The sequence below is a fragment of the Camelus ferus genome, chromosome 35 (genome assembly GCF_009834535.1).
Source record: "Camelus ferus isolate YT-003-E chromosome 35, BCGSAC_Cfer_1.0, whole genome shotgun sequence".
In the NCBI taxonomy this organism is placed as follows: Eukaryota; Metazoa; Chordata; class Mammalia; order Artiodactyla; family Camelidae; genus Camelus; species Camelus ferus.
Genome location: NC_045730.1, coordinates 9191203 through 9217149, shown reverse-complemented (window position 1 = coordinate 9217149; position 25947 = coordinate 9191203). Strand labels below are relative to the sequence as shown.

Here is a 25947-nt window from a genome sequence, read left to right as displayed (position 1 = left end):
CAGCAAAGAGAGGATCATGGGCCCATGCACGAAGCAGAAATGAGGTCAAGCAGTCCTTGTAAACAAAAGGCACTGAGGCACCACAGGATCCACTCAGTAGAAACTATGCCGGGTAGGGGTGAAGGCTGCGTGAAGATCCTCAGAAAGGAGCCACACTGAAATGCGGTCAGTGAAGTAGAATCAGTGAACCTGGGAATTATAACCAACCATAAGTGCAGGCTGAAACAAAAACAATGATGCTGGAATAGCACAGGAGAGCACGGTGGTGGCTGGTCTTCAAGGCCGGAGGAAGGAGAGGCAGGTGTAAGAACCGTCTGCACGTGGCCACTCTGACCAGCCACTGTGAAGAGCTGTGCCCCTTGATGGAAATGCCCTTTGGGGAGGAAGGTGACCCGGAGCCCATGACAGGCTCTATGGAGACATCCGAAGCTGTCCCACTCCCCCGCTCTGGTCCCTCACTCACGGAGGAAACTGCTGTTTTGAACTTGGTTTCTCCTGGAGCATTTCCTACGGGGGAGAGAACTTGCTAGTCTGACGATCTGCATATTCAGTGACCTCACGGGGCACGCATCTCACGATGACTTGTAACTGGGCACTCCAGTTGTGTGTGTGGTCTTTAATCTCTTTTGAGTCCGGCAAGTGTGAGTCAGTTCACTGGGATTATCTGAACAAGACGGAGCAACAGATCTGATTTTGTTTCTAAACGTCTAAAGCCAGAGGCCAGACCGTGGGCCCGTGGTGGTGGCCTCAATGAGGCGCTGTCCCACTCTGCACAGCTTACGAAAATAAGAAGATGATTTCTGCCTGCTGACAACGCCACTTGATTATTCTCATTAGGGTTACCATCCCCCATACCGAGTAGTAACAACCATCGTAGTAGCCCCCAGGCGTGGGGCTCCGTGATGACGCTGCATTCTCTCCAGCTGAGAACCTGGGTTCACGCCGTCTTCCTGGGACATATGCATCCACAAGAAGACAGCTGCCAGTGGTTGAAAGTAATGGTGACTGCTGTGGTGAGGACGTCCTTTGTCTCAGAAGACGGACATAAGTATGCAGGTTAGACACTCTTGATTCCTCTCTTCCGAAGCTAATTACGCCGTGTCTACTGGGTCAACTTATGTGACCTCGTTTTAAAAACTGAACAGCACAGGCGGCCAGTCACCAAGTAAGGCGATCAGTGTAAGTATCTGCCTGGGGTGTCTTCTAGGCAGAGAGGTCAGAGGGCGTGGCCTGCCCTAACAGCCTCTTCTCCATAAGGTCTTTCTTCGTTTTTCAGTCCGCAAACATTCACTGTGTTTCTCTCCACAACATGTTGTATCCCTGGGCATAATCTAGGCAAGAGATCATTAAAGAATCTCCTTGAAGTTGCGAGTAGAAAGGCAGCCTACCGGCTCACAAAATCGAGTTCGGTTCACAGGGCGCTGGTCCTCATCCTGATGAGGCAAATGTATTTCTTGGCTGAGTCAACCTCATCAGACTAGACACCAACACACTCATCACAGTGTCCAGCCCACTCCATCCTCATTCCTTCCCAGTAGCTTAAGCTGCAGGCAAAGATGTATTTTGCAAGTCCTGATCCCCAGAGGAAGATTCCTGGCAGGGTAAGGACCCGTCAAAAGTGCTTTTAAAAAAATGAGCATCCTTGACAGGAAAAAATATTTCTCCTTCCAAGTGATGGATAACAGAAATGAGTGTGGAGATCAAAAGAGTACCAATTCATCAAGGATCTGCACTGACAAAATGAAGAATGTCTGCATGGCATGCGGAGAGGGGAAAATGTGGTGCCTGCCACGGCTACTGTTGCTGCAATCTGATATCTCAGCGTGACAGGTTTATCAAAGGAAGATAATCAGGCTGCACTCCCAACAATGACAGAGGCTAACAGCTTTCCCATTACAGGTGACACGAGGAACGAGGGGCTCTGCCCTGGTCCCCGTGGGACAGCTGGACTTCCAGCCTCCAGAACTGTGAGAAATAAATGTCAGCTGGCTAAGCCACCAGGCCATGGTATTGTGTTAGAGCAGCACGAGCTGACTAAGGCACCACTGCTTAGTTTTAAGCTGCTTGTCCCAATAATGCAGTACGCACCTCCTCATGGCCATCCTGATACATCCTGCCCCGACGCCAAGACTTCCCAGGGAGATAATCATATGTAAATTATACATACAGAAGGAATCTACAGACACTAGTGCAGACCAGCGCAGTGGTTCAAGATTCAGGACAGTTGTCAAGGCACGAGTAAGCAGAAGGCCAGATCATTTCTCTAAGTCCTTCACACTCAAGTTGGGCAGGGATAAGAATTGCAGTTGAGGGCTCAGGGAGCCAAGTAAATAATGTAGGGCCCATGGCCAGTGTCTGCTCACCCAGGACCCACCAGCATGGTATGCAAAATTGTACAGTGTGTGAACTTAATGGGGAAGAGGGCCCAGAGCTTTCATTAGATTCTTAAAAGGGTCTAGAACCCACCTCCCCCAACACAAAGGAAGAAACTACTGCAGAAGGTGGTCAGCGAGCCTTGGAGCCGAAAGCATTATGTAAGTGCAATATGTTAGTTTTGTGGCTCAGATGAATCTGGCCTTTCCCTAATTCCAAAAGTGGGAGCCCTTCAGGCCAAGTATATTATAATGGATAAATTCTCCCGCGAGAATGGCAGGAATCTGCGGGAGCTGTCAGCTGGATCTACGCCTTGCTGTAAAACCTGCCCAGATGAACACATGCTGTAGAAAAACCATTTGCTTCCCAGATAATGAGACAAAACCAACATGGGGGGGTGCATTTCCAGCCTTCCCTGAGGATGCCACTGTCAGACTCCAATCACAATCCTTCACAACCTTTCACTGTGCGCAGCGGGCTCTATCAGTTATGAAACGTTCCCTTCCTTGGGGAGGATCAGGAGGAGAAATTCACTTCCTATCCATTACAGACACTCAGCCTAAACTCACCCCAAAAGCATGTTCCAAAGAAAGTCTTTCAAAGTATCATTGCAAAAAAAAAAAAATGTAACTTCAAAATAACTTTACAGTGGACTTCAGCAAAACAGAACATAACAAAGAAAACACCCAAATTGATCATCTGAAAATAATTGCAACAAGCCTTTGACCTATGATGGCATTTCCTGGGTCGTGGAGATAAGAAATGGGGGAATTCAAGGGCTAAATTTTGGTTTTCATCACATTTTTTCTTATTGTGATAAGTGTTGGAGATGTCATATTTTCAGAGAGGTTTGTATCCCCAGAAAAGCCCAGGTGATGCATGAAAAGATGCTCAGCATCACTGGCCATAAAATAAATGCCAATCATCCATCGACAGAGGACTGGATAAAGAAGTTGTGGTATATGTATACAATGGAATACTACTCAGCCATAAAAAAGAATGAAATCATGCCATTGGCAGAAACATGGATGGACCTAGAGATCATCATGTAAGTGAGGTAAGCCAGACAGAGAAAGAAAAATACCATATGATATCACTCATATGTGGAATCTTAAAAAAAAAAAAAAAAAGAAAAGAGGACACTAATGAAGTTATCTACAAAACAGAAACAGACTCACAAACATAGTAAACAGTCTTACGGTTACCGGGGAAAGGGGGTGGGAAGGGATAAATTTAGGAGTTTGAGATTTGCAAATGTTAACCACTATATATAAAAAAAGATTTAAAAAAACCCCAAATTTCTTCTGTGTAGCACAGGGAACTATATTCAATATCCTGTAATAAATACCCTTTAATGAAAAAGAATATGAAAATGAATATACATGTATATGCATGACTGGGACATTGTGCTGTCCACCAGAAATTAACACATTATAAGTGACTATACTTCAATGAAAAAAAATGTAGAGGGCCAAAAAAAAAAAAAAGAGAGAAATGCCAATCAAACCCAGAATGAGATACTGCTTCACACTAAGGACAGACATTACCAAAAAATGGAAAAGAAGTGTTAGCAAGGATGTAGAGAAACTGGACCCCGGGGAGTCATTGTTGGGAATGTAAAATGGTGGTGTTGCTTTGGAAAATGGTATGACAGGTCCTCAAGCAGTTAAAACATAGAATTACTACAGGACCCAGCAATTCCCCTTCTGGATCTACACCCGGATCTACACCCAAAGCACTGAAAGCAGGACTCGAACAGATACTTGCACACCTGTGATCATCACAGCATTATTCACAAGAGCCAAAAGGTGGAGCCCATCCAAGCGCCCAGGGATGGATGAATGCATCAACAGAAGTTAGTCTACACACACGATGGAATATAATTCAGCCTCAAAAAAAGAATGGAATTCTGAACATGCTACAACACGGATGAACCTTGAGGACATCATGCTAAATGAAAAAAAACAGGCAAAAAAGGACAGATACTTGATGATTCCACTTACGTGAAACACTGAGAGAAGTCAAATTCATAGAGACAGAAAGCAGAATGGCGGTTACCAGGGGCTGGGGGCAGGGGCTCGGGGAGAGGGTTGGATACGGACAGGTTCCAGTCTGCAAAGATGAAGTTCTGGAGATGGCTGGTGCTGACGGTGTGGGTGTGCTTGATGCCACGGAATTGTACTCTTAAAAATGGTTAAAATGGTAAATTCTGTGTGCCAAGTTAAATGTGCATTTTGCTACAATTAAAAAATAATAATAAAAGGGAAAAAGAAGCCAAGGCAGCAAGCCATACTTACAAGATGTAGGCGATCACCCCGATGGACCAGCAGTCAACGGCTTTGCTGTAGGGTTTCTGGGCCAGGACCTCCGGAGCTGGAAATGACAAAGGAGAGACACAAGCTGACCATTTAAAGGACTCAGACGTACGGCGGCTGTTTGTGTTTTGCTTCTGGTGTCTGCTACTCGGGCTGAACTTTCCATGATTCTACCAACAGAGGAGACGGATACAATCTGATGTATCTGTTGGCTTTTCTAACTAGAAAAAAGTGAGAGTATCTATGTGTGTGTGTCCATGTGCATGTGTGTGTGACTGGAGGTTATCAGTCAATCAACAAACATTTTGCAGGAGGCTATTTTATGCCCAGCTAAGCACTACAGCTCAGACCAGAGAGAGAGAGAGAGGAGGGCATTACTCAGTTCGGGGCCTGGGGTGTGACTTCACCTCGAATCAATTCAAGGAAGCATCTTCCGGCCCATGTGTAGGGCCTTCCTAGGTGCTGCGGGGACAGGAGAGCGAAGCCCCCGCCCTCTGCCTTCCTGGAGCTTCAAATCAAGGTTAGACCTAAAATCTGGTCCCTGGGCTCCTGCGTTAGGCCTGCTCTGAGTTCCTGCTCTAAGGTTTGAGGCAGGTCATCCATCAGTACTGCCATTTTGTTTTCTCATCTGCGAAACAGGAAAACTGCTATTTAATCTCACTTCCCCGGTCCTAACCCACTGCTCATCAGGCATCATCCGTCCAGGGCTGGGGCTCCTTTTGCACTCTTCCCACACTTCCCATTCCTGGCCTGTGGCCAGCGCCCAGGGCTGGACACCCATGCGGTGTCCGGCGCCCAGCAGCGTCTGCCACACATATTTGTGTAAAGAGTAAATAGACACAAGAAACACAGTAAAAACCTTCAGGAGTAAAATCTCCTTTTCATGCGAACACAGTCTGATTGGAGTGTCCAGCATGGGCTTCCTGGAAAATTGAAGAAGGCAGAGGTAGTAACAGCAGAGCTTACAAGGCACTTGGCAGAGGCCAAGTTGGGTGAGTGGTGAAGAGCCGAGTTACCGTCACCATCTTGATTCCCGAGTTCCAGGCGAGGGTGTGCAGGGACCCAGGTCAAGGGACCCACCCACAGGACCCAGCTGTCAGCGGGCCTCTACGACGCCGCCCTGACCTAACCCGAATTAGGTGCCTGCCATGGTCTGGGTCTTATCCCGGGCATTCATAAACCTTTTTACTGCCACCCTTTCAGCAGTTCTGACAACCACCATTACCTACATCTGATCAATAAGGAAAATGGGCCGAGAGAAGTGCCTTTGCGGACGCCACACAGAAGACATGGACCAGCTCGGGCTGAGTGTGACTCTCACCCTGTCCCAGCCCCTTCTCCTGGAGCCTCCTGACTATTAAGGTGAGAGTTTCTGCAAGGAGAGCCTTTTTGCAGAAAAACTAACAGGGAAATCCCCTCATTCTGTGGCAGATAAGTACCTTCCGGAGCAAGAACACGGACGTATACAAACTGTTGTTGGATGTTTCTGGTTCTGGTGGCAAGAGATACAATCCACAGATAATCCCCAAATCTCATTTTAGGTTTCAGCTCCAGTTCCTCTAAACATCCCATCAGGCTTTTTTTTTTTTTTTTTAATTTAACAAGAACAAAATAAATAAATCTGTACATCTTTTCTTTGCTTTGTTTGCCCTCAACACAGCAGCAAAAGGAGAGAGAGCTACAAGGCCAGGGAACCCCCACTCTGAAGAGGGGCCTCGGACAACGGGGAGCGGGCTGCCTGCTTCGGTGCCTCCTTTCCCCTGTAACTGCTAAGAGCATTCTTCTCGACACTTCTATGACAGCAGCTGACCAAAGGGAGCCATTCGCCACAGTGACTGGCTGATTTAGGAGGCAGGTGCTCTCGGAGCCGACGTTCTGGTCTGAGTGGCCACGCGTCACAGATGGTGGGAGGTGACTGCTTCTGCAAGGAGCACATTTCTGAGCCTGCAGGGTCATCCTCGTGGCCTGATGGAAAGTTCAGAAGAGGCAGAGAAGGCTCACAGAGCAACATCTGCCCCAGCTCCACCTCCCAGCAAAGCAGAGAGCAGCTGGCAGGAGCACCGCACCAACCTGGGGGCTGAGGCCCTGGCTCCCGCATCACGGGGTCTGCAGGGCTCGATGCGGAGCTGGGGAGACAGTTTGGCCCAAACACTCCACGGAGCCAAGTGTCAGAGGGCACCAAGGCACTTGGGACTCAGCACAGGACTTAAAGCACAAACTAACATCACGTACCTGGCGACAGTGACAGATACACGGGGAAGGAGCTTGGGGAAGGAAGCTGTCAGCACCTTTGACAGCTGATGCTGTGGCTTATGAGCAAAGATGGGGCCGATTGGTCCCCCGAGGCACGACGTATGGAGGGGGCCTGGAGGGTAAGACTCGGCCCCTGTAAAGCAAGTATCTAGGAAGAGCCAATCCTCGGTGTTCTCCTGAGCTCTCCATCCTCAGTTTGTTCTGCGGATGTGGGAGGAAGGATTCTTTAAAAAAAAAAAAAATCCTCCTCCTTGTCATCAGCTGTTAGAAAGCAGAAAGTCCTGGCCACCATCCATTGTTCAGCAAACAAAAGAATAAAGAACACGGTTCCCCTCCTGAAATCCACACACCTGGGGGCACTGGTGTGTGAAGCCCTTTGCCTTCAGTCTGTCTGGACACATTCGCCAGCATTCTGGAGAGTCAGCAGACGGACTGTAGATGCTTGAAAAGCAAGTCACTGATTTTGATGCAACTTGGAACTTGGATTTACTCGACATTGAGGGTCTTGAAGCCACAGATAACACTGAGATAATTTTTTTAAATGTAAGATTTTTGTTTAGATGGTAAACTTTCTAACATCAATGTATATGATTTTTTAATAAAAAGATTTCTGATTTAGGGGAAAATTCTAAATGATTAACAAACACCAGGGTATCCACACTGGGGGTGAAACTGCGGACTTGTGCCAAACATTTCTTGTTCTTTTTGGTGTTGTATCTTATCTGGAGCAACAACAACGAAACTAGAAACATTTGTTAACTGACTGGAGGCTGGCCAACCATTTGCCATGAGATGAGGTTCTTAATTGCATCTGAAACGCATCCAGGGGTGAAGCCAAACGTGTAATGTCATGATTAAAAAGACAAAAAAGCAAACTGACTTCAAATAAAATTCTCACCAACTTGAAATATTTTAAAAATTGTATCATGGCGCACACACACATGGCCTAAATTCTAATCTCTCTTGTGATAGGATTCCTGGAACCAAATGTTTTTTGGGACATTGTTTCAACAATCCCACCTACATTCTAACCCCCGCTAGCTTTAAATAGCTAACTTCTTATCTCATAGTAATTCTTGAAAAAAAAAAAAAAAAATCTCAGGCACGACTCAAAACCCTCCTGACAGTTTGATATGGCCTCGATACGCTGACCAGGTCACAAAGGACCCCCGAGATCAACAGGGATGTTTCCCTCCCCGTCTCCTCCCAGGCCCTGCCGCTGCCGCCACTGTCTAGCCAACCTGTTGCCACCGGGGGGTTTCAGTCCTCTGCCTTTGTCCCCTTGACCCCTTTCAGCTCTGGAGTAGCAGGTGGTGCTGGGAGAATCCCCTTCTCTCTCTCATCTTTTCAGAGACCAGTTTTCCCTTTGAGAACCAGCCAAACTCCCTCACGTTATGTCATCCATCTTACACCAGTTGGGCAACAATTCAGCTGTAATTCCAAAGAGTCACAGAATCCAATTTGCAAACTTTGAGACAACAGAGGAGGCCCAGAGCCCAGTCCATCTGGAACCTGGGAAGGTAATAAGGGTCCTCTGCACCGCCACCACCATCCCATCTCTCCCCCGGCACCGTCAGCAGATGCTGAAGAACTTCTTAATCAAGGAGAAATAATGTTCTCTTCTCACTGTACCCATCACGACTCGTGCGGAATGGGAGGTTGGCAATGGCTCTGGCCACCCCCACACCTTCGAATAGAGGGAGGCTTTGAGTCGAAATAACTTAATTGGAGTTAATGACAAAGAGAGCAGTCATTCTAAGGCACTGTGGCTGTCTGTGATGCCATCGGCCCCCAGGCAGAGCAGGGAAGGTCTTAGTTTCCTGGCACAGCCATAATATGAGGGAAAGATTCAAGTGGACAGGACACATGTGTTCCTCCCATTCATTTCAAGGCCTGGTCCCTGGGGGCCATCAGTGGCTATCAGTCGCAGTAGAGAGACCCATCCACTGGGAGGTGTTGAAGGGATGAATACAAGAAAGGTGGCAGGTCCAACCTCCTTCCTGCCCTGTAGGCTGGGCTGAAGTCAGCCTTTCAGAGGGGGAGAGAATAGAGTGGGGTGAGGGCAGCTCAACCTGGGTGACATGCGTTGGGCATGACAGCTGGGTTCTCAGGTCTAGTCACCAAAATCCTGTAACACACTAGCTCCTGCACACCCCCACTGTTCCTTACACACCCCTTTACTGTAGCATGGCCCACAGTCGAGTCCTAGGCTTCGTGCAGCTGGAGGGCAGGGAGACACCTCTAGCCTGGATTTGCAGGGAGCAGAACTTTCTGATTGTTCACTAAATGGAGATTCAACTACACCCAACCTTCTCAACACACACACCACTTTTTCTATAAGAAAATGTTTTCCAAACTCAGACAACTGATTTAAAAATAAACTTAGCTGCCTCAAATATTTTCAGTGAATAGGTACAGGAAAAAACAGAAAGGGCGACAAATGAACTTTGGCAGGGACCTGTATTAGGTACAGGTAAGATCAATTGTTAAATACATGTCCTTAAGCAAATTATTTCTGACATGAATTCGGGGGATAAAAGAGGCAGAATTAGCCCTAATTCTCTGTGTGTGGATGTCTGTAATTCATGCTGCTTTCCTTTTAAAAGTTTTCCTCAAAGAGATTTCAGAATGACTAGTTTTAGGGCTAAACAGCAGAAAAGATACTCTGTTGAATGATCTCTCAGAACTTCTATTCATTCCATTTTCTTGATTATTCCCCATAGAAACAGTATCCCATCAGCCTGTTTAATTTACACCAGTAAACAGAATTTATCTCCATGTAAACCAGCAGCCTCTGCAGAGCGTCCCACAAGCTGCTGGAGGTATCTGCGGATAGATGTTCCCTCCTTCTGAGCTCCAGGCTGAACCCACGCTCTTTAGTAAAACAGTAGGTTCAAAATTTTAAATAATTGAATTTACTGCTTTGAGATTCACTACCAACCCACGGTGGAAAATTCCACTTGGTGGGAAATGTCTTCTAGAAACCGAGCTGCTTTATATTGATTTAGAGCAAGGATTCCTGGTAAAGGGAAGAACTCCAGAGATTACAAAAAGAAGAAAAGAGGAATTTCAGAGACCTTTCATGTTGTTTTTAAAACAATTAAGTTGCCCATTTTCCTTACTGAAGAGGGAAAGAGGGGAAAAAGGGCTTAACCAAGTGTAACTGGAAACGAGGACAGTGGCTTGTAGGGGTGGAGGCCGTGGTAACCCATCCTCGGGCTCTAGTAAAACAGAAAAGGAATTTTCCCTTTTCCTGCATCCAAGGATGTGCTGAGAACAGTCTGTGCAATGGGAGACGGGAGACGGGAGACGGGAGACGGGGATCTCACCGTGTTAACCACAGTTCACATTCGAGGTGACTTGTTCACCTGTGCAGATGCCTGAGGACCACTCTTCTCAGTACTTCAGAGCTGACCACACTCAGTGGGACAAGGACAGGGACACAATCAGGGGGCAGCCCAAGGTGGAAGGAGCAGCATCCATGCCGGAAACTGAGAGCCAGAACCAGGGTGGTGGGGTTTCTCTTTATTCAGTCATTTAATGGGTTGCATCCCATTCCAGGCCCTGGGTTTAGGGGTGAAAAAAGCCCGCCTGGGCCCTGTCCCCATGGCACACTTGTCCTCCGGGGGGTTGAGGGTAGACACAAGCCACAGACGTAATGCCAGTCTCAGCTGCCTTCCTAAGGACGATGATCAGATTCAGACAAGGTCAGGGCAAGATGGGGCTGAGTTAACTCGGTCTAAATCAGACTCTGAAAATACTGAACTTACTCTAAATAAAACTCAAAAGTATCCAAGGAAAGAATGTATTACTTTCAACAGTCAAATGACAGGGAAGGTGCAGACAAAAAGAATGGGAAAGATACAGCCGGGGCTAGTGGTGCTGTGAGAATATGCCTTCACGTTGTTCTCTTAAGAATAAAGCAGCAGGTGTAAGGATCTGGGAGCAGGAGAGCTGCAGTGCATCATTCTGTAACTACATGAGAAGTAAGGGAGGGGAAACGGGTGCCGGGATTTGGATGAATCAGCCAGCCTATGGCTTTGTCTAAGGGTTATCTGTTGCCCCTGCTGGCTGGCCTCGCCTCCCGGAGGCCACCACAGAGAAAGGCATTTGACTTGAACTTGATGCGTGTCATGATGGGGAGGAAGAGGCTCTGACACACGAGAGCCAGTCATGGTCAGAGGTAGTGAAGACTTCTTTTAATATCATGGCTTTTCCCAAGCAGCTCATGAAAGGAGGTCACAGGGCTGGGGGACTGACTTCAAGCTCCTCTCTGCTAGACAGGCTGGGCAGTGTGATAAGGTCTTGAGAGGAAGGGGTCTAAAAGAAAAGTAGGTGATCTAATGGGAGAGAGCTGAACTTCCATGCGGGCTTTAAAATGGTTAGATTGTGCACACAGAGTGGCACCAGCATCTCTCACCCCTGACCAGCACTGAGCGAGAGGACAGGATTCCAGGCTGGGCTCTGCACCAGTGCATCTGCAATTTATTGTGTTTCTATGCCTCAGTTTCCCATCTTGAAGGACACCTGCCACTCTGTCCTGGGGTTAGGCGTTCATGGGAAAGAATGTGCGCTCACCTGGATGGCTGCACGTGTCCCTTCATTCTAAGGCACGTTTCCCCCCAGTATCCACAGGGTAGAGGGTGCAGGGCCCCCGGCCAGTGCCAAAATCAGTGGATGCCAAAGCCCCACACATAAAATAGAGTAGCATTTACATCTCACCGACACCCTCCCATACACTTTACATCATCTCTAGCACCCATACAGTCTGTGTAAATCATTGCAGGCATGCAGTGAATTCAAGTTTTGTTTTTTCAAGGCTTCAGGCAAATTTTTAAAAGTATGTTTGATCTGCAGTGGGTTGAATTGAGGAAGTGGAACCCATGGATCCAGATAGCTAACTGTACTATTAGGGATCTGTGTCCAGGGCTAGATACTTCATCCACATCTTCCTATCCTTGAGGAATTTCCCTAGATGGTGGGAGGGAGCATGGCTCCTTTGCTGGTGGATAAGAGCAGAGAGTTTCATAAGTCCAGTGCGCTATCCATGGATCCACAGAGCCTGACAAGAGGAGAGGGTCTCAAACCAGACTGCAGTGTGGTTCCGCACAGTGAGCGACACCGCGTATCACCGAGGTGGAGAGAAGGATTTTGTTTAAGCGGTGGGAGGGAAGGATGACATTTCTACCCAGCAGTGGCCTGCTCAGAGATGGTAAACAAAATTCTAAAGATCAATGAAAATACGAGTCAGGCATACAACTCAGAGGAGAGTGAGGCCTCAGTAAGACATTATGTTACAATGTAATTACGATGCATCACAACAAGGAAGCCGTCTTGTGTATGTTTACTCAGGTCTGCTTCCTGTCATTAGAATTTTCAGCAGGAGGGGTATTAAAAAGGAAAACCCCAGATAATGAGAGACTTTATTGTGAGCATCTTAATAAACAGGTGTTACTTCACCTGGGTTTGGACTATTGCAGTCTGGATTGTTTGCAAATAAAAATGCAGCTGAAATGCAGAATCATTCCTTGCCTGGGGTTTGTCTTCAGCCGGAAGTTGCAGAGGTGAAGGGGAGCACAAGGTTCCTGGGCCAGCACCGCTCTCTTCCTCCCGGTTAGAGGCTCCTTTCTCATCCTCCCTTACAGTTGTAATTTACTAAAAATGCCTCACAGAAGGGCAGCTCATTTGGATTTTCCTAGTAGCTTCTTGAATTTTACCACAGGCATGAAGAGTCCCCCATAAGAGCACCATCCTGGTTTCTCATTACCAGTCCGATCTGAGCTGGGTTACTATTCAAACGCTTCTGAGGCCAAAATGTGGCTGGTGGGTGGTGGAGCTAGGCTCAGACACAGGAAGGGGGAGGAAAATGGGAGGGCAGCTGGTGTCCGGTGTTTTAAAATGTGGGAGAGACCTGGAACTCTGTGCGGTGGAGGAAGAAAAATGCTCTGAGTAAGGCATTTCAGAGCAGTGTGGCAGCGAATCGCCCTGTAATGTGTTCCGTACAGGTGGTCCCAAGATTCAGCCTCCGCCCTAACCCACTTGTGACCGCAACCGGATGGCTACTTTGCACATACGCCCATCCTCGCTTCTGAAATCTGATGCGCTGCACTTCAGAATGAAAAAGGCTGTTCCAGTCATTCCAATGTTGGGGTTTATAATCATTAAAAGAAAAAAGTTACAAAATGCCGTAGTGTTTCTTTCCTCTCTGCCACCACAAAATGGTACCAGTTTAGAAACCATGAAACTCCGTCCCAATGTTAAAGATTTAGAGAGGAGCTGTTAAGGAATTCTAAAAGGATGGAAAGTGCTTCACAAACGGTGTTAAGAGGGATTTAGGGGGACTGAACCTGCGGGGTGGGGGTTCCTCCAAGGCAGGGCTGGGTTGACTTTGCCCACGTCCACAATCATTACGTCCAGGCTAACCATGGGCCCTGCAAGTCTCCCCACGTGGGGGGCCCTGTTCTTCCTGACAAGCGGGGTCTGCTGGCAGCTCCCAGTGTGATGGAACGGTCGCTGCTGAGTAGCTGTCACTGAGTAGCTGCTGAGAGAGAAGAGAAAGTTCTTATCTGAGTCCTCCGCCTACTTAGCTGTGCCCCATGCGACAACTTGTCAGTTACATAAAGTCCTGTTTCAACGCTAACTGTTTGAGAGGGTGAGAACACTGATGTCATGTTCATAGCCGTGTACTTAAATACGGTATTTAAGTGAACAGCAAATAAAAACCAAGCTCTCTTGGAAAGAATGACCACACAGAAGAGGGAAGATTAAAGCATTAGAAACAGAGGGTCTAGGAGCCAAGATAAAAGGAACTGCCATGGCTCAGCTTGCTCAAGAGGACAGAAATGGATGATGTCAACCTAGCTGAGGTTTTTCCTGTCTGTTCTGAGTAAGGATGGGGGAAAGTGACAGTCAATTTCCTTGACATGAATATTTATCCACTTAAAGGTTACTAAGTTACACATCTGGAGAAATACAGGATGGGGGAACCAGAAAAAAAAAATCACGGAGGTCCATCAGTTCAGCACACTTATTTTACAAGAGAGAAACTGAGAACCCAAGAGTCTGAGGGCAGGGCTCAGACCTCCCTTGAACCGAACCAATGGCAGAGATACACAGAATCTCGCACCCAAGACCCACTATTGTGACTGCCACCGACGACAGGCTGGGGGACTCTGGGAACAGGTCCTCACTCCAATATTGCAGTATTCCTGGAATCCCCATTTCCCAGCTCTCATCCTAACCTCAAGCCCTTCCTCAAGCTTTAAAAATGTGATGATCCCATGAATTAAGAGCATTCTTCTAATAATGAAAAAATACGCCAAGAATGTTGACCAACTGGCCTCCATTTCCATTTAGAAGAGAACTCAGTGAAACCTGCTGAAACTCCTTTAGGCACGGGCTGACCAAAGCCTTCTGCAATGTCTGTGCAGGCAGCTACATTTCAGGAAGAAATGACTCCCTCTCCACAGTTTAAGTAACCTACCAATTAGCCACCCTCTAAAGAACCACGATGTAGCTCCGCTTCCAAGCACAAGCATGGATCAGACATAAATGCTCCGTCTTATTTTTGAATAACACCCACTGATGAAAAGACTGGCTGCTGGTGCACACCCCAAGTGGAATATTGCAAAGCAAGGGTCATCACTCAATAAGGCTCGATGAGAAAAAAAAAAAAAAAAAAGAAGTCTCATTTAGTTCAAAATCAAACATCACAGAGCAGTTAAAAGTCCTGCCGCCCCAGGGCCACCCCAGCACCACCCCAGCTTTCCCGCCCTTTCTAAAAGTGAAGTTTACAATTCCTGAAAAAGACAGACTCCTTCTTCAGAAGAGTAAGTAAGAGGACACACGTTTGCCCTCCTCTGGTGAGGCCCTTTGTCGCTTCATCTGGAGCCACAGTTTGAAGTTCTTTTAAAAGAGTTTAATTTTCCTTCTCAAACCAGGAGCAGGAGACCCACAGAATCTAAGAAATCACATCACCATGCAAAGAGCAACATCAAGAAACTAAGCAATGGGCTTTCCTCTGCCAACAGAAGTGCTTTTGCTGTCTTTAGTCTCTGATCGATTACTCGGCTGAGACGGATGCTTTTCTGTGACTTAGTGTTTCTCTTCAGTGATTCAGGAGAGCCAGCTGGATATTTTAATTAATGCAGTAGAACAAGTCAAATAAGTAATTTTACAAACGTCCTTAGCTCTGACTTCTATCTTGTATTGGTGATGCCACAGGGAATGCTGTATCTGACTCAGCAGAACGGATTCTACATCCAGGTCCATACCACGGAGACCGTCACCACACTACCCCGAGGAGCTGGTTCCCTCCAGATGGCCCTATCATTTCTCCTAAATTATCTCCAAGAACATATTGATGCAAGCCCTCCCTCGAAGCCAAGAGAGCCTGCGCCTTTCCCCCAGACCCTGCATACAAGACGCAGCTCACGACTCTGGGTCTTCGTTCTCCCGCTGGACCGCATCCACGGCTCCCTTCATCTCAGCCCGAGTTCCATCCTTCCTTCATGCCCCTCCTCCTCTAAGAATTGTTTCCTGATCCCTCTCGCACCAGCATTTGTGAGGCTGCTTCTGAAATATGTCAGTTACTTCACCCTGCAAACGTGCTACCTCATACGGGTCTGCATCGCCCACTGGCCATACTGCATCGGAGGAGGCCTGTGAGCTGCCCGCAGTAGGAACTCAGTATACCTGGATGGAGAGATGCCTGCAATCTCCTGCTGTCAGTGATCTGACGCTCTGCATGGACCCTGGTTCCTCGTACAGCGTGTGTGAGGACCAGGCAGCTGCTCAGGGTCAAGGGTGAAGTTCAAAGTGCTCAGATTCCTCTGCCTTCTCTCAAGGCACCGTGTGCACTGGGGTACTTGGGATAAACAGCTCCTTTTTCATTATTTCTTCATTATTAAAGAACTCATTTATATTGAAGTCATAATCCCGATGCTGGCAAAACTAACTACTTAGCCGAATAGTCATTTAGGTGACAATAACTGATACAACAACACAACAGCACTCACCAGTTGAAACCAACGCTCCCTAGAAGGAATCTGAACTAAAGCTGAAAGCAGATAGCATTCCTCCACTCCCGGCTTGGGCTTGTGGGAAGCGTGGTCCCAAGGACGGGGAGGGGAGTGGCCCCCCTCCCTCCTCTCACATAGATGCCCAATGGCTCTGCCCTGTTCAAATCAAACTGCCAGGCAAAAATGAGGCTGTAGCTTCTTTGTCCAAGATCCCAGATAGTGTCTCCATCTTACAGCTACTGCTGGGGTCGGGGGAGGTGAGCAGGGGGACGTGGCTTTGTCCAGCCCCACACAGACACAGCGCGCTGGGCTCCTCTTATGAAGACGTGTTTCATGTCCTCCCTGGCATCACCCTGACTGCCAGGCTCCCACAGGCTTAATTAATTGTTCAACTACTCCATAGTTTAAGGTCCCCCCAACCAGTGGCCCCCACTCACTCAGCCTTCATCTCATCTGACTCAGTAGCCACAGCTGACACACAGCTCTTCATCCTTGAAGCACTTTCCAGATGCCATACTCCCCTCGTCCTCTTCCTCCCTCCCACTGTCCCTTCTCAGTCCCTCTGAGTCCCCAGGACTCAGCCCTGGGACCTTTCCTCTCCTCCATCTACACCCACCTCCCTTGATGGTTTCATCAGGTTCACTGCTTTAAAACGCACCCAGAAGCTATCAGCTTCCAAATACAGTCCATCCCCACTACACGGGGATTCCATATTTGCGAATCTGCCTCCTCGCCAAAATTCACGTGTACCCCCCAAATCAATACTTAGGATGCTTCTGCGGTCATTTGTAGACACGCACAGAGTGGCCGGAACTTGGAGGTGCACGTGCCCAGCTGAGGTCAAACACGGCAACGCTCTGCCCTCTTGTTTGGTCTACGAGTGTGGTTTTCATGGTCTAGCCAGTGCCACGTTTTCCACGTATTTGTGCATTTTGTTGATTTCATTATTAAAAATGGCCCCCAGGTGTCAGTGCTGAAGAGCTGTCCGGTGTTCCTAAGCACAAGAAGGCCAGGTGAGCCTCATGGGGAAATGTGTGCTAGATCAGCTTCCTTTAGACACGAGTTACACTGCTGCTGGCCTGGCTTCAACGTTAATGAACTACTACTACATAAAATGTCGTTGAACAGAGACACACATACAGCAAGGCTAAGTATCGACAAGTTGATGTCAGCGCTGGAATCAGAGGCTCGCAGGAACCCAAATTCATTTCTTCCCCTGGGGGCAGCAGCTCAGCATTTGCTAATTCATGCTCACTGTGACCTTACAGAACATAACTACTTGGTGTAATGAGAATCTCCCCACAATTCCAGATGCCTTCCTTACCTTGCAAACTTTATCAGATCCGAACCCAAACCCCTGGCGATATTTCTGCAATGTCCTCCTCCACATTTTTTTCCTTTTTGATGCAGGTATTGGGGATTGAACCCAGGACCTTGTGCATGCTAAGCACGTGCTCTACCACAGAGCTGCACCCTCCTTCCTCCTCCCATATCTTAATTAAAGGCCACTGCACCCTTTCAGGTGCTCAGGTCAAAAACCTTGGAATTAACCTTGACTTCTCTCTTTCAAATCTGACTTTTACTTTTACAGAAATTCCTGGTGACACTACCTTCACCTTATATTCCAAACCTGATGATTACTCATCACTTCCACTCTGCTGACCTGGCTGAGTTCTCACTATTTCTCACCTGGATAGTTCCAGAGACTTCTAACTGGTCTTCACCCTGGCCCTGCACCCCCATCATCTCTCCTTATCCCAGCCAGTCCCCTACAGGGATCCTGGTAAAAGTTCGATCATGTTGTGTCTTACTCAGAACCCTCTGATGGCTTCCCGCCTCCCAGTCTTGACAATGATTTCTAAGTCCTGGTCTGCACATGCTCTGCCCATTACTTCTCTGACTTCCTCTTTTCTCATCCTGTTCCTCTTGCTACCCACCCCCACTCCTGCCTCAGGGCCTTTGCACCATCCTTGGAATGCTCTTCCTTCCCAGAACAGCATGACCAGCTCCTTCACATCTACCAAATCTTTATCCCATTGTCACCTTGATGAGGGCTGCCTTGATCAGTGTATTTAAAATTACAACCCCCCCCCCCACACACTTACTTCCTATTCTCTTTCCTGCTTTATTCTTCTCCATGGCACTTGTCACTAAGATACTAATTAATATATTAAGCTGTTTGCTTATGGTCTGCCTCTCTCTCACTCAAATGTTAAGTACTATGAGGTTGGGGATTTTTATCTGCTTTTTTTTTCTTTCTCCTGATATATCCCCACTGCTAGAACAGAAGGTGGGCACTAAATAAGTAATTTCTTGAATGATAAATAATGTAGCACTTATCATCCATCATTCAGTTTACCTGTTAACCCTCTGGCTCTCGCAATTCTGTGAATCGTTGGCAGTCAGAAACTGTCTAATTCATATTTGTATTCATAACATCGAACTACTGTGTAGGACACATACCAGGAATTCAATAAATGCATGTTGAATGAATGGAAAGGGAGCTGAGGAAGAAAAAATTGCTAATTTCCATGAACATTAGGTTTCTATTCAATTCAACAAGCATCTGTGCAAAGATGAGTAAGACACAGCCCCTGCTCTAGTGCAGTGGGGGACAGACACAGATAAATACAAACTCTGATGGGATGTGATCTAAACCATGACAAGAAAAGGTAAAGAACCAGGATGATAAAGGAGAGGATGGGTGATGGGAAAGCAATCAAAAAGGGGTCATGTAAGCTGGGTTTTGATGGCTGAATAGGAGCTTGCCATGCAGACTGTTATGGAGGAACAGCCCAAGCTCAGCTGCTCTCTGCCCAAGGCATGTCTGCGTGGACATGACCTTGCCAATGTTGTCTCTTCCTTGCTCTAAAAGGTCTCCCAGGAGTCTTCTTGGTGCTTAACAAATATGAACACACACAATCACTATATTCCCATAGTCCATGACTTCCCTCTCCCCACTCAAAGAAAACTCTGTATCTGATGACAGAATTACCCAATGGCTCTACTTGCCACCTTTTAGGGTGGTAAGGGCAAGGGCCACATCCAAACATCATTCCCAGTTCCCAGACTCATACACGTCCGACATCTAAACAGAACCAGACCGTTCGGACGGCAGCCACTCAGAAACCCAGAGAAAACCGCTATTCCGTAGACTCTGCCAAGACGCAAAAAAGCAAAAAGCAATTTAGAAAGTGCTAGAGACTTCCAGCATCAGAGACAAAAGTGAGAATGGTGTGATGCACATTCTTTATCAGAACACTTAAATTGCAGCCCGAGAGCCTCGCTGGGCAGCTACAGCATCCCCAGCTCCCTGGCCCTCCGTGGCCTGGGCAGCAGCCCCTGCAGAACAGAGCAAAGACACTCTGGACAGGAGACTGGCCCCATGACCTCACAGGCCTTTCCTTTTTCTGATGTCTATTATTCATCACAGTTGGAACAGGCCATTTTTCCTCCCATCTCTTAAGAGAAATGAGAATAAGTTTGTCTCATTCATTTTTATTTGCTGCTTGCTTGGTGGCTTGGACTGAACTGGAGAAATTCCACACACACACGCACTCACATTTCCACCCACAGCCCCCACCTCTGGGCATACACAGGGGTTACACAGCATCTCTCATCACAGCTGCTGGGTCCCCCTGATGGGGTCCAGGCTCTTCCTGAAACCATCACTTTCTACCCTACAATGGAGATGGCTAGCCCTGCCATTAATCCCCCTCAGATGCACTGGCTTCTTAAACATGATCAGAACTCTGTCTCCTTCTCTGTCCAGTGCATATACACAACCCAGGGACAAAGTCCTGGCCTGCGACAGTCAAGGGCTAGGAGGTGCTGACTACACCCTTTCCTCCCCTGCCACCTTTCCCCCCATCTCAACACCTCCTAAATCTCTATCGCTTCCTTCCTTCCCCCTCATTTTATTCTCTATTCCCTCAGGTCTGTCTTTTTGCCTCTGAGTTCCTTTAAAAATGTAGCAGCTGTGACATAACAGTGGTGACTTAACACCCGTCATCATGCAAGCACTTGAAGGGCCCTGAGGTGCCTTCAAGGTCATTCGGAGTTTCCCACAATGCTCTAGGCCCCAGACCAGTTTAGTGTGAGGCCTGCTTTCCTCAGCCTGCCGGTCTCATTCACTGTCCTCACTCCAGGGCCCAGGACATGGCAGGCACTTTAATACACATTTGCTGGATGAACGAATACACTCACAAGTCTCAGAAATGTCACACACGGTTCCAACGGCCTTTCTCCAGGGCCACAGAAGATGGAAGAGGAGTCTTAGGATGTCCGTATTCAGGTCTGCCTGCATTCTGTATGTCTGCGTTGTCAGCTTTGCCTGCATTCTGTATGTCTGTGTTGTCAGCTTTGTCTGCATTCTGTATGTTTGGGACAAAGGATGTGGGGTTCTGATTTTAGGAAAAACTTTAATTCTTGGCTTCTCTGGGGCAGATCAGGACTGGCTAATTGCAGAGAGTGAGTTCATCAAGGTTTGAACCAGACTCCTCCCATCAATGTTTTCTTTCTAGCTACTTTTATCGCAACATTTTCAGTGTTCCATGTGTGTCTGCACCTTACTGTTATCTCTGTGTGTCCCTGTAAGTCATTTGAAAACATAGATGCCCATGCAATACTTCTGGCCTTAGAACCTGGGAATTCATCCAAGTCAATTCCCGGCCTCCAGTCAGGCCCGCACCCAAATCAAACAGGAGTTCTACCCAACTCTTAAAAGGTTTCAGGGGAAATCACTTCCCTTCAAACTTGTTCCAGTGTCTCTCAATCTTTTTATTCCTCCCTCAGGGGGAATGAAGGCTGTGATCACGTGCCAGGCTCAAATGCTTAAGAAAACCGATCAAGTCGGCAAGCTGGAAAGCACACACACACACACAGGGTCCTTACCGACATAGCCTGGGGTCCCACATGCGGTGGACATCACGTCGCCTTTGCCCTCCATTTTGGACAATCCAAAGTCACTGATCATTATTTTGGACTCCTCATCTTGACTGTAGTACAAAAGGTTCTCAGGCTAGAAGGGAAATCAGAAAAACAAAATTTACAAACCATGTTGAAAGCTGGGTTAACTGCGGGAGACTCACCCAACCACCAAAGCTTAAAGTCACAGCTGAAGAACAGACCTGAACTTTTGGACACAGTGAGTGCATTAAGAAAAGCAGTGTTTAATGAAAGCAATTCAGGGGGCCTGGCATGGTATTGGGCACTTACGGGTTTTCAATAAATGCTAGTTCCTTTCCCTCATTAGTATTTGGTCTACTTGAAAAAATGAGCCGTTTATTGAGGCAATTAGAAAGCGATTCCTCTCACGCTTGTCAGTTCATTTCTTGGGTTAGGGGAGACACTCCCGGAGAGAAGGTTGCTTTCACGGGTGCTGTTCTGTTTCTCTTTTCTGACCCCTATCAGCAACCTGTCTCTAACCCAAGGGACTCTCTCCTTGCCCTCAGGGACATCCGCATCCCGGGGTTCTGGCCGATGCATGGCACCCCCACCCCTCCCTGGGCAGCTGACACCCACTCGCTCGGCTCCCCGGGAGCAGTGGGAGGTCATCAAGGAATGACTCAGAGTTGGAAGATCCAGCACTTTCTAGCCACATGTCCGAGGTACTCCAAGCTTCTGCTTGTCCATCTGTAGACCCTGGGTTGTGACGTTTCCTTGTCTGCCTCCCTGACAGTACATGTTGGATCTCAGGCAGCAGTAATGCAGGACGTGCAGTGAAGGCCCGAGGACAGCCCCCATCTCCACTACAACCCTGCACGCCGGGGGCGCCTCCAGGGCGTCTACGCGGGAGGGGCTTAAGCGTGGCGGTCCTGGGGTCGACCCGGAAACAGTGAAGCTTTTGCAATTTTCTTATGGAAAACTGGGGAATCTGGTTATTCCCAGCGGAAAAAAATGGAGACAGGGCTTATGGAGACTGAAGGAGCTCACAGCCGCAGGGCCTGGGCCTGAACACAGGAGGCGTGCCTGCATGTTTTTGTTTTTCACCGTCGTTTCAACTGATGACACCGTGGCTGAGGGAGACGAGGTCAAGGACTGACAGCTCCACTGTCATCCAGTAACATGAGCGTGCACCGGGAAAGCCGTTCCGCACCCCCCCCCCCCCCGATGGCTCCTGCCCGGCTCCCCTCCTGGCCCCAGGGGTGAAGCCATAGTCTCTCTTGTCAATGGTTTGTGGTGGATTTTTGGTTTCTAAGCATTGACTTTTCAAAGCTATTCTTAGGCAGAGTGACTAGATTGTACATCCAAGACTTAGAAAAGTGTTGAGAAAAGTGGTTCCCAGCCTGGCTGTGCAGCAGAACCAGTCCCCTGTGAGGGCATGAAACATCTTCAGCAATTTGAGACTGGGCCCAGGCCTCTGGGGTTTAGAAGTCCACGGGGGGTTGGGGGTGGGCTTCAGAGGTACGACCACTGCCGGGAAGAAATGGTGAGAACTGACCAAGACTCCCTCCTTGACCAGACTTCCGTCAGGCTCCTCTGCAGCCTCTTCTCCACCCAGCCTTGACCTTGGCCGTCTGTGTCCTTCCTGCTCTTGGCCCTCCCACAAAGCCCAGTCTTGGCAAGAATCTAGCCACCTCTGTGTAGAGAGAACCCCTCTCCCCAGATAGCTCGTCAGGTTGCTCCACCCCTCTCCCTGACCTTTGATGATGTTGAAAAATAAATGATTCAGACACATGCGGAAAGTCCTAAGGAAGGTTTTGCCCAGGGGAGCCCTCACTGCAGCGGGGTTTTGCAGTAGAAGAGGAAGATTCGACTCCACCCCTAACACAACAAGGCCAAGTGGGGATTTATAGCCTGGGAGCCGGGTGGGGTCGGGGAGGGGAAATTACTAGGGAGGGTAAGGGGGATTCTGGCTGCACCAACTTGAGGAGTTTTGCAGAAGGCAGGTGAGGGGGGTCAGCCACAGAGGGCGGGGGAAAAAGGAATCTGATCAGGTTTCAAGGCTGGGAGGTTTATCTTGATGGGACTTGCCGGGGTTCTTGCTAAGACCGGACTATGTGGGCAGCCAATCAACCAAGCATGGAGCCCAAGGTCCAAGCCTGGTCAGAAAGCAAACTCAGTGGGGCCCTGCCTCCGGTCTGGTCAAAGGACAGAGTCTGTCAATGTCCAGGTCCTTCGCCACCTTTGACAAGAATCCCCTACCCTCGCTGTCTCCTCTCGGATTTTCCATCCATGGCCCCTCACTCTGCTCAATGGATATACAGCCCCACGTGGCCTCGCTGAACTTGGAATTCCCTCCCCTAATGCAATACCCTTCTCACAACAGTCTTGAATAAAGCCTTCCTGACCATTTTAACATGTCAGAATTTGTTTTTCTTTAACAGAACCTAAAGGAAAAAAAAATACTACCCTTCACCCAAAAATAACATGACAAAAAGGAACAGAAAGGGATGGTGTTTATCATTCACAGTGACATAACTTCTGTGGATGAAGCATCAGATTAGAAGAAAATCAAATGTATGCTTGAGGAGGCTTTCAATGAGTTACAAAATAGAATAAAATGGGCCAGTCAACGGTGGAAATAAAAATGATGGTTAGAAAGGGGAGGGAACTAATGGAACCCAACAGTATACGTGGTTCCTGTTTTCCCTGAATGCTTACGGAGGAGCCTTCGATGAACAGTAAGAGTCCAATCATGCATGCAGAGAGGACTTTTTTTTTTTTTTTTTGAAGTTTATGATTTTTCACCTTCCTGTCCCGGGACTTCTGCAGCTGTAAAGTCAATGATCCCATGCTCCTAAACCAGGCTGCGTCCAGGCTGGAGATGGCCAAGGAGCCCAAATCTCTCCTTCCTCCTACAGGAGATTCATTTGGATCAATAAATTGCTCTTTTGAAGGACAAGTACCAAGGAGAGTTCAGTTGACTGGTCCTTCTCAGCCTAGGTCTGTACTTTCTCAAGACTTAGAAAAGACAGCAGGGCTTTTCTTGGAGAGGGAGACGGGGGGAACAGGGGAGAAAGTGGGAGAGAAGATGGGCTCAGATAATCAGGCGGAGACCCTCCCCTTTGGCAGGAGAAGGGCTATGGGGGGCGAGGGGCCAGGGGAGGGAGGGAATCCTACAGTTCTACCTGGGGTCCAGTGAGGCCCAGGACTCCCCTAAAAAATTATTTTTCTTTATTTTATGGCATCTCTGGAAGACAACTGGTGGCTAATACTTGACTTGGAATGTCCATTCCAACCCTTTAATACTTCATATAATAAGCTCTTAAAAGATCTGAATCAATACTTCCCATAAAGTTAATGTTATACATAATCATACTTCTAATCTAGTGATTCCCAACTGGGGGCAGTTTCACCCTCCAGGGGATATTTGGTAATGCCTAGAAATATTTTTGGTGGTCAGAAGTTTAGAAGGTGGTACCGGCGTAGAGGGTAGAGACCAGGGCTGCTGTTAAGCATCCTCCTCTGCACAGGACGCCCCTTCACAAAGAACAATCCAGCCCCAAATGTCAACAGAGCAGCCCTGCCCTCATAGGAGGAGGCGGCAGTGGACATTTCCCTTGTTTTGATAAAAGGACAGCTGATCGTCTCTAGTAGCTTCCCGGGGCAAGAAGGCACAAGAATACCCTCCTGAAGGGAGAAGGAGGTAAACAGCCACGTGTGAGGGTGGGGTGGTACCCAAACTGTGCCCTAATCTTAAATGAAACCGATCGTGTTCTCTATTGCGCTGGCTTGCATCAGAGTTTGTTTTCATTTTCTTAGAGGTTTATGAAAATTCAGTTTCCTAACCCCAACTTCCTCTGCATAGATCAAATCTCTTTGTGCCTCTGAAAAGTGGTCACAGAAAGGTTCTAAAATGGTCATGTTCTTTCCACAATTATAACGCTGGTGATCTTCAGGCTCTGCAGGCTGGGAGCGGCACACACGCCTCCAGAAGCATCATGTGGGTGGAAATCACAGCCTCTCCCTGACAGCCAACCTGCCTTCCTAAAGGGGAAATAAACATTGCCCATCTAGGAAATGGCTTGGTTTCTAATAAGGACAGACAACTTGCCCTTCACATCACATCTCCACGGTCAGCACACTGCCTTGTTCAGAAAGAGTTGCCTGCTGTGTTCTGGAAGCACAGAACTGGCATCTGGTGTGGGCACAAGCGAGCAGAGCAGACACTGCTGCCCAGCTCAGCGGTGCCAGGTCAGCTTCCAGAGCCCTCACCTGGCCCTCAGAAGGACCTCCAGGTCCTCACGATTAACTACTGGTGCGCATGGCCCATGTCACCCACCAAGAAGTCTGCAAAGGGCAAAGGCTGTATGAACTCCATCAACATTCCCAGATACCCCCATCCGGCGGTTCTCCCAGTGTGGGTCCCAGGCCAACATCAGCATGACCTGCAAACCCCTCAGAAGTACAAGTTCCCGGGCCCCTGCCGCAGACCCGCCAAATCAGAACCTCCGGGCTGGGGCCAGTCATCTGTGTTTTCACAAGCCCTCCAGGCAGTTCTGATGCAGGCTAACATTTGGGAGCCACTATCCTGGTCAATGGAAAATGGTAACAAGGAGAAAAGAAAACATTACAGCGAGTCCCTGTGAAAGGAAGACTACGCTATTTTATACCTTGGTGCCCAGTACCAGTAACGGGCAGGTGTTAAATTTCTCTTTTAACATCTGTTTATGACTTAGTCTTTAAGTTGAGTTAGATTGCCCAGAGTCATGAATAGCATGGCTTCAGCACAATATAATCCCTGGGTTTCTGATGGGAGTGGGGAGTCTGTGTGCTGGGGTGGAACTGCTATCTTGACCAGTGCAGTGAGCTCTCGGGCTGGACCTGGAACTGCTAAGTAATGAAGCCATGTTACAGCCTTTTGTCAGCAAGGCTGCTTTTTTCTGTTCCTCAGATTGTACTGTAGGTTTGCTATCTACCCTTTGATGACATCCACATAGCCCTTTGGGCCAAGGTGACCAAGTAAAGCCCAGATCCTTCCTTTACAGTGAGAGCTATTGGGGGAAGGCTGAATTATGCCAAAACCTCATAAGGAAAAGATA

At 48.0% G+C, this 25947-nt stretch overlaps 1 protein-coding gene across 1 annotated transcript in view; it reads right to left on the bottom strand.

Annotated features, from left to right (window-relative positions):
• Nucleotides 1-25947, bottom strand: part of CAMK1D (calcium/calmodulin dependent protein kinase ID) — a 343527-nt gene that overhangs the window by 29867 nt on the left and 287713 nt on the right. The window contains 2 exon segments of the mRNA XM_032473942.1: nucleotides 4671-4746; nucleotides 20855-20981. Of these exon segments, the coding sequence (XP_032329833.1) occupies nucleotides 4671-4746; nucleotides 20855-20981 (203 nt within the window).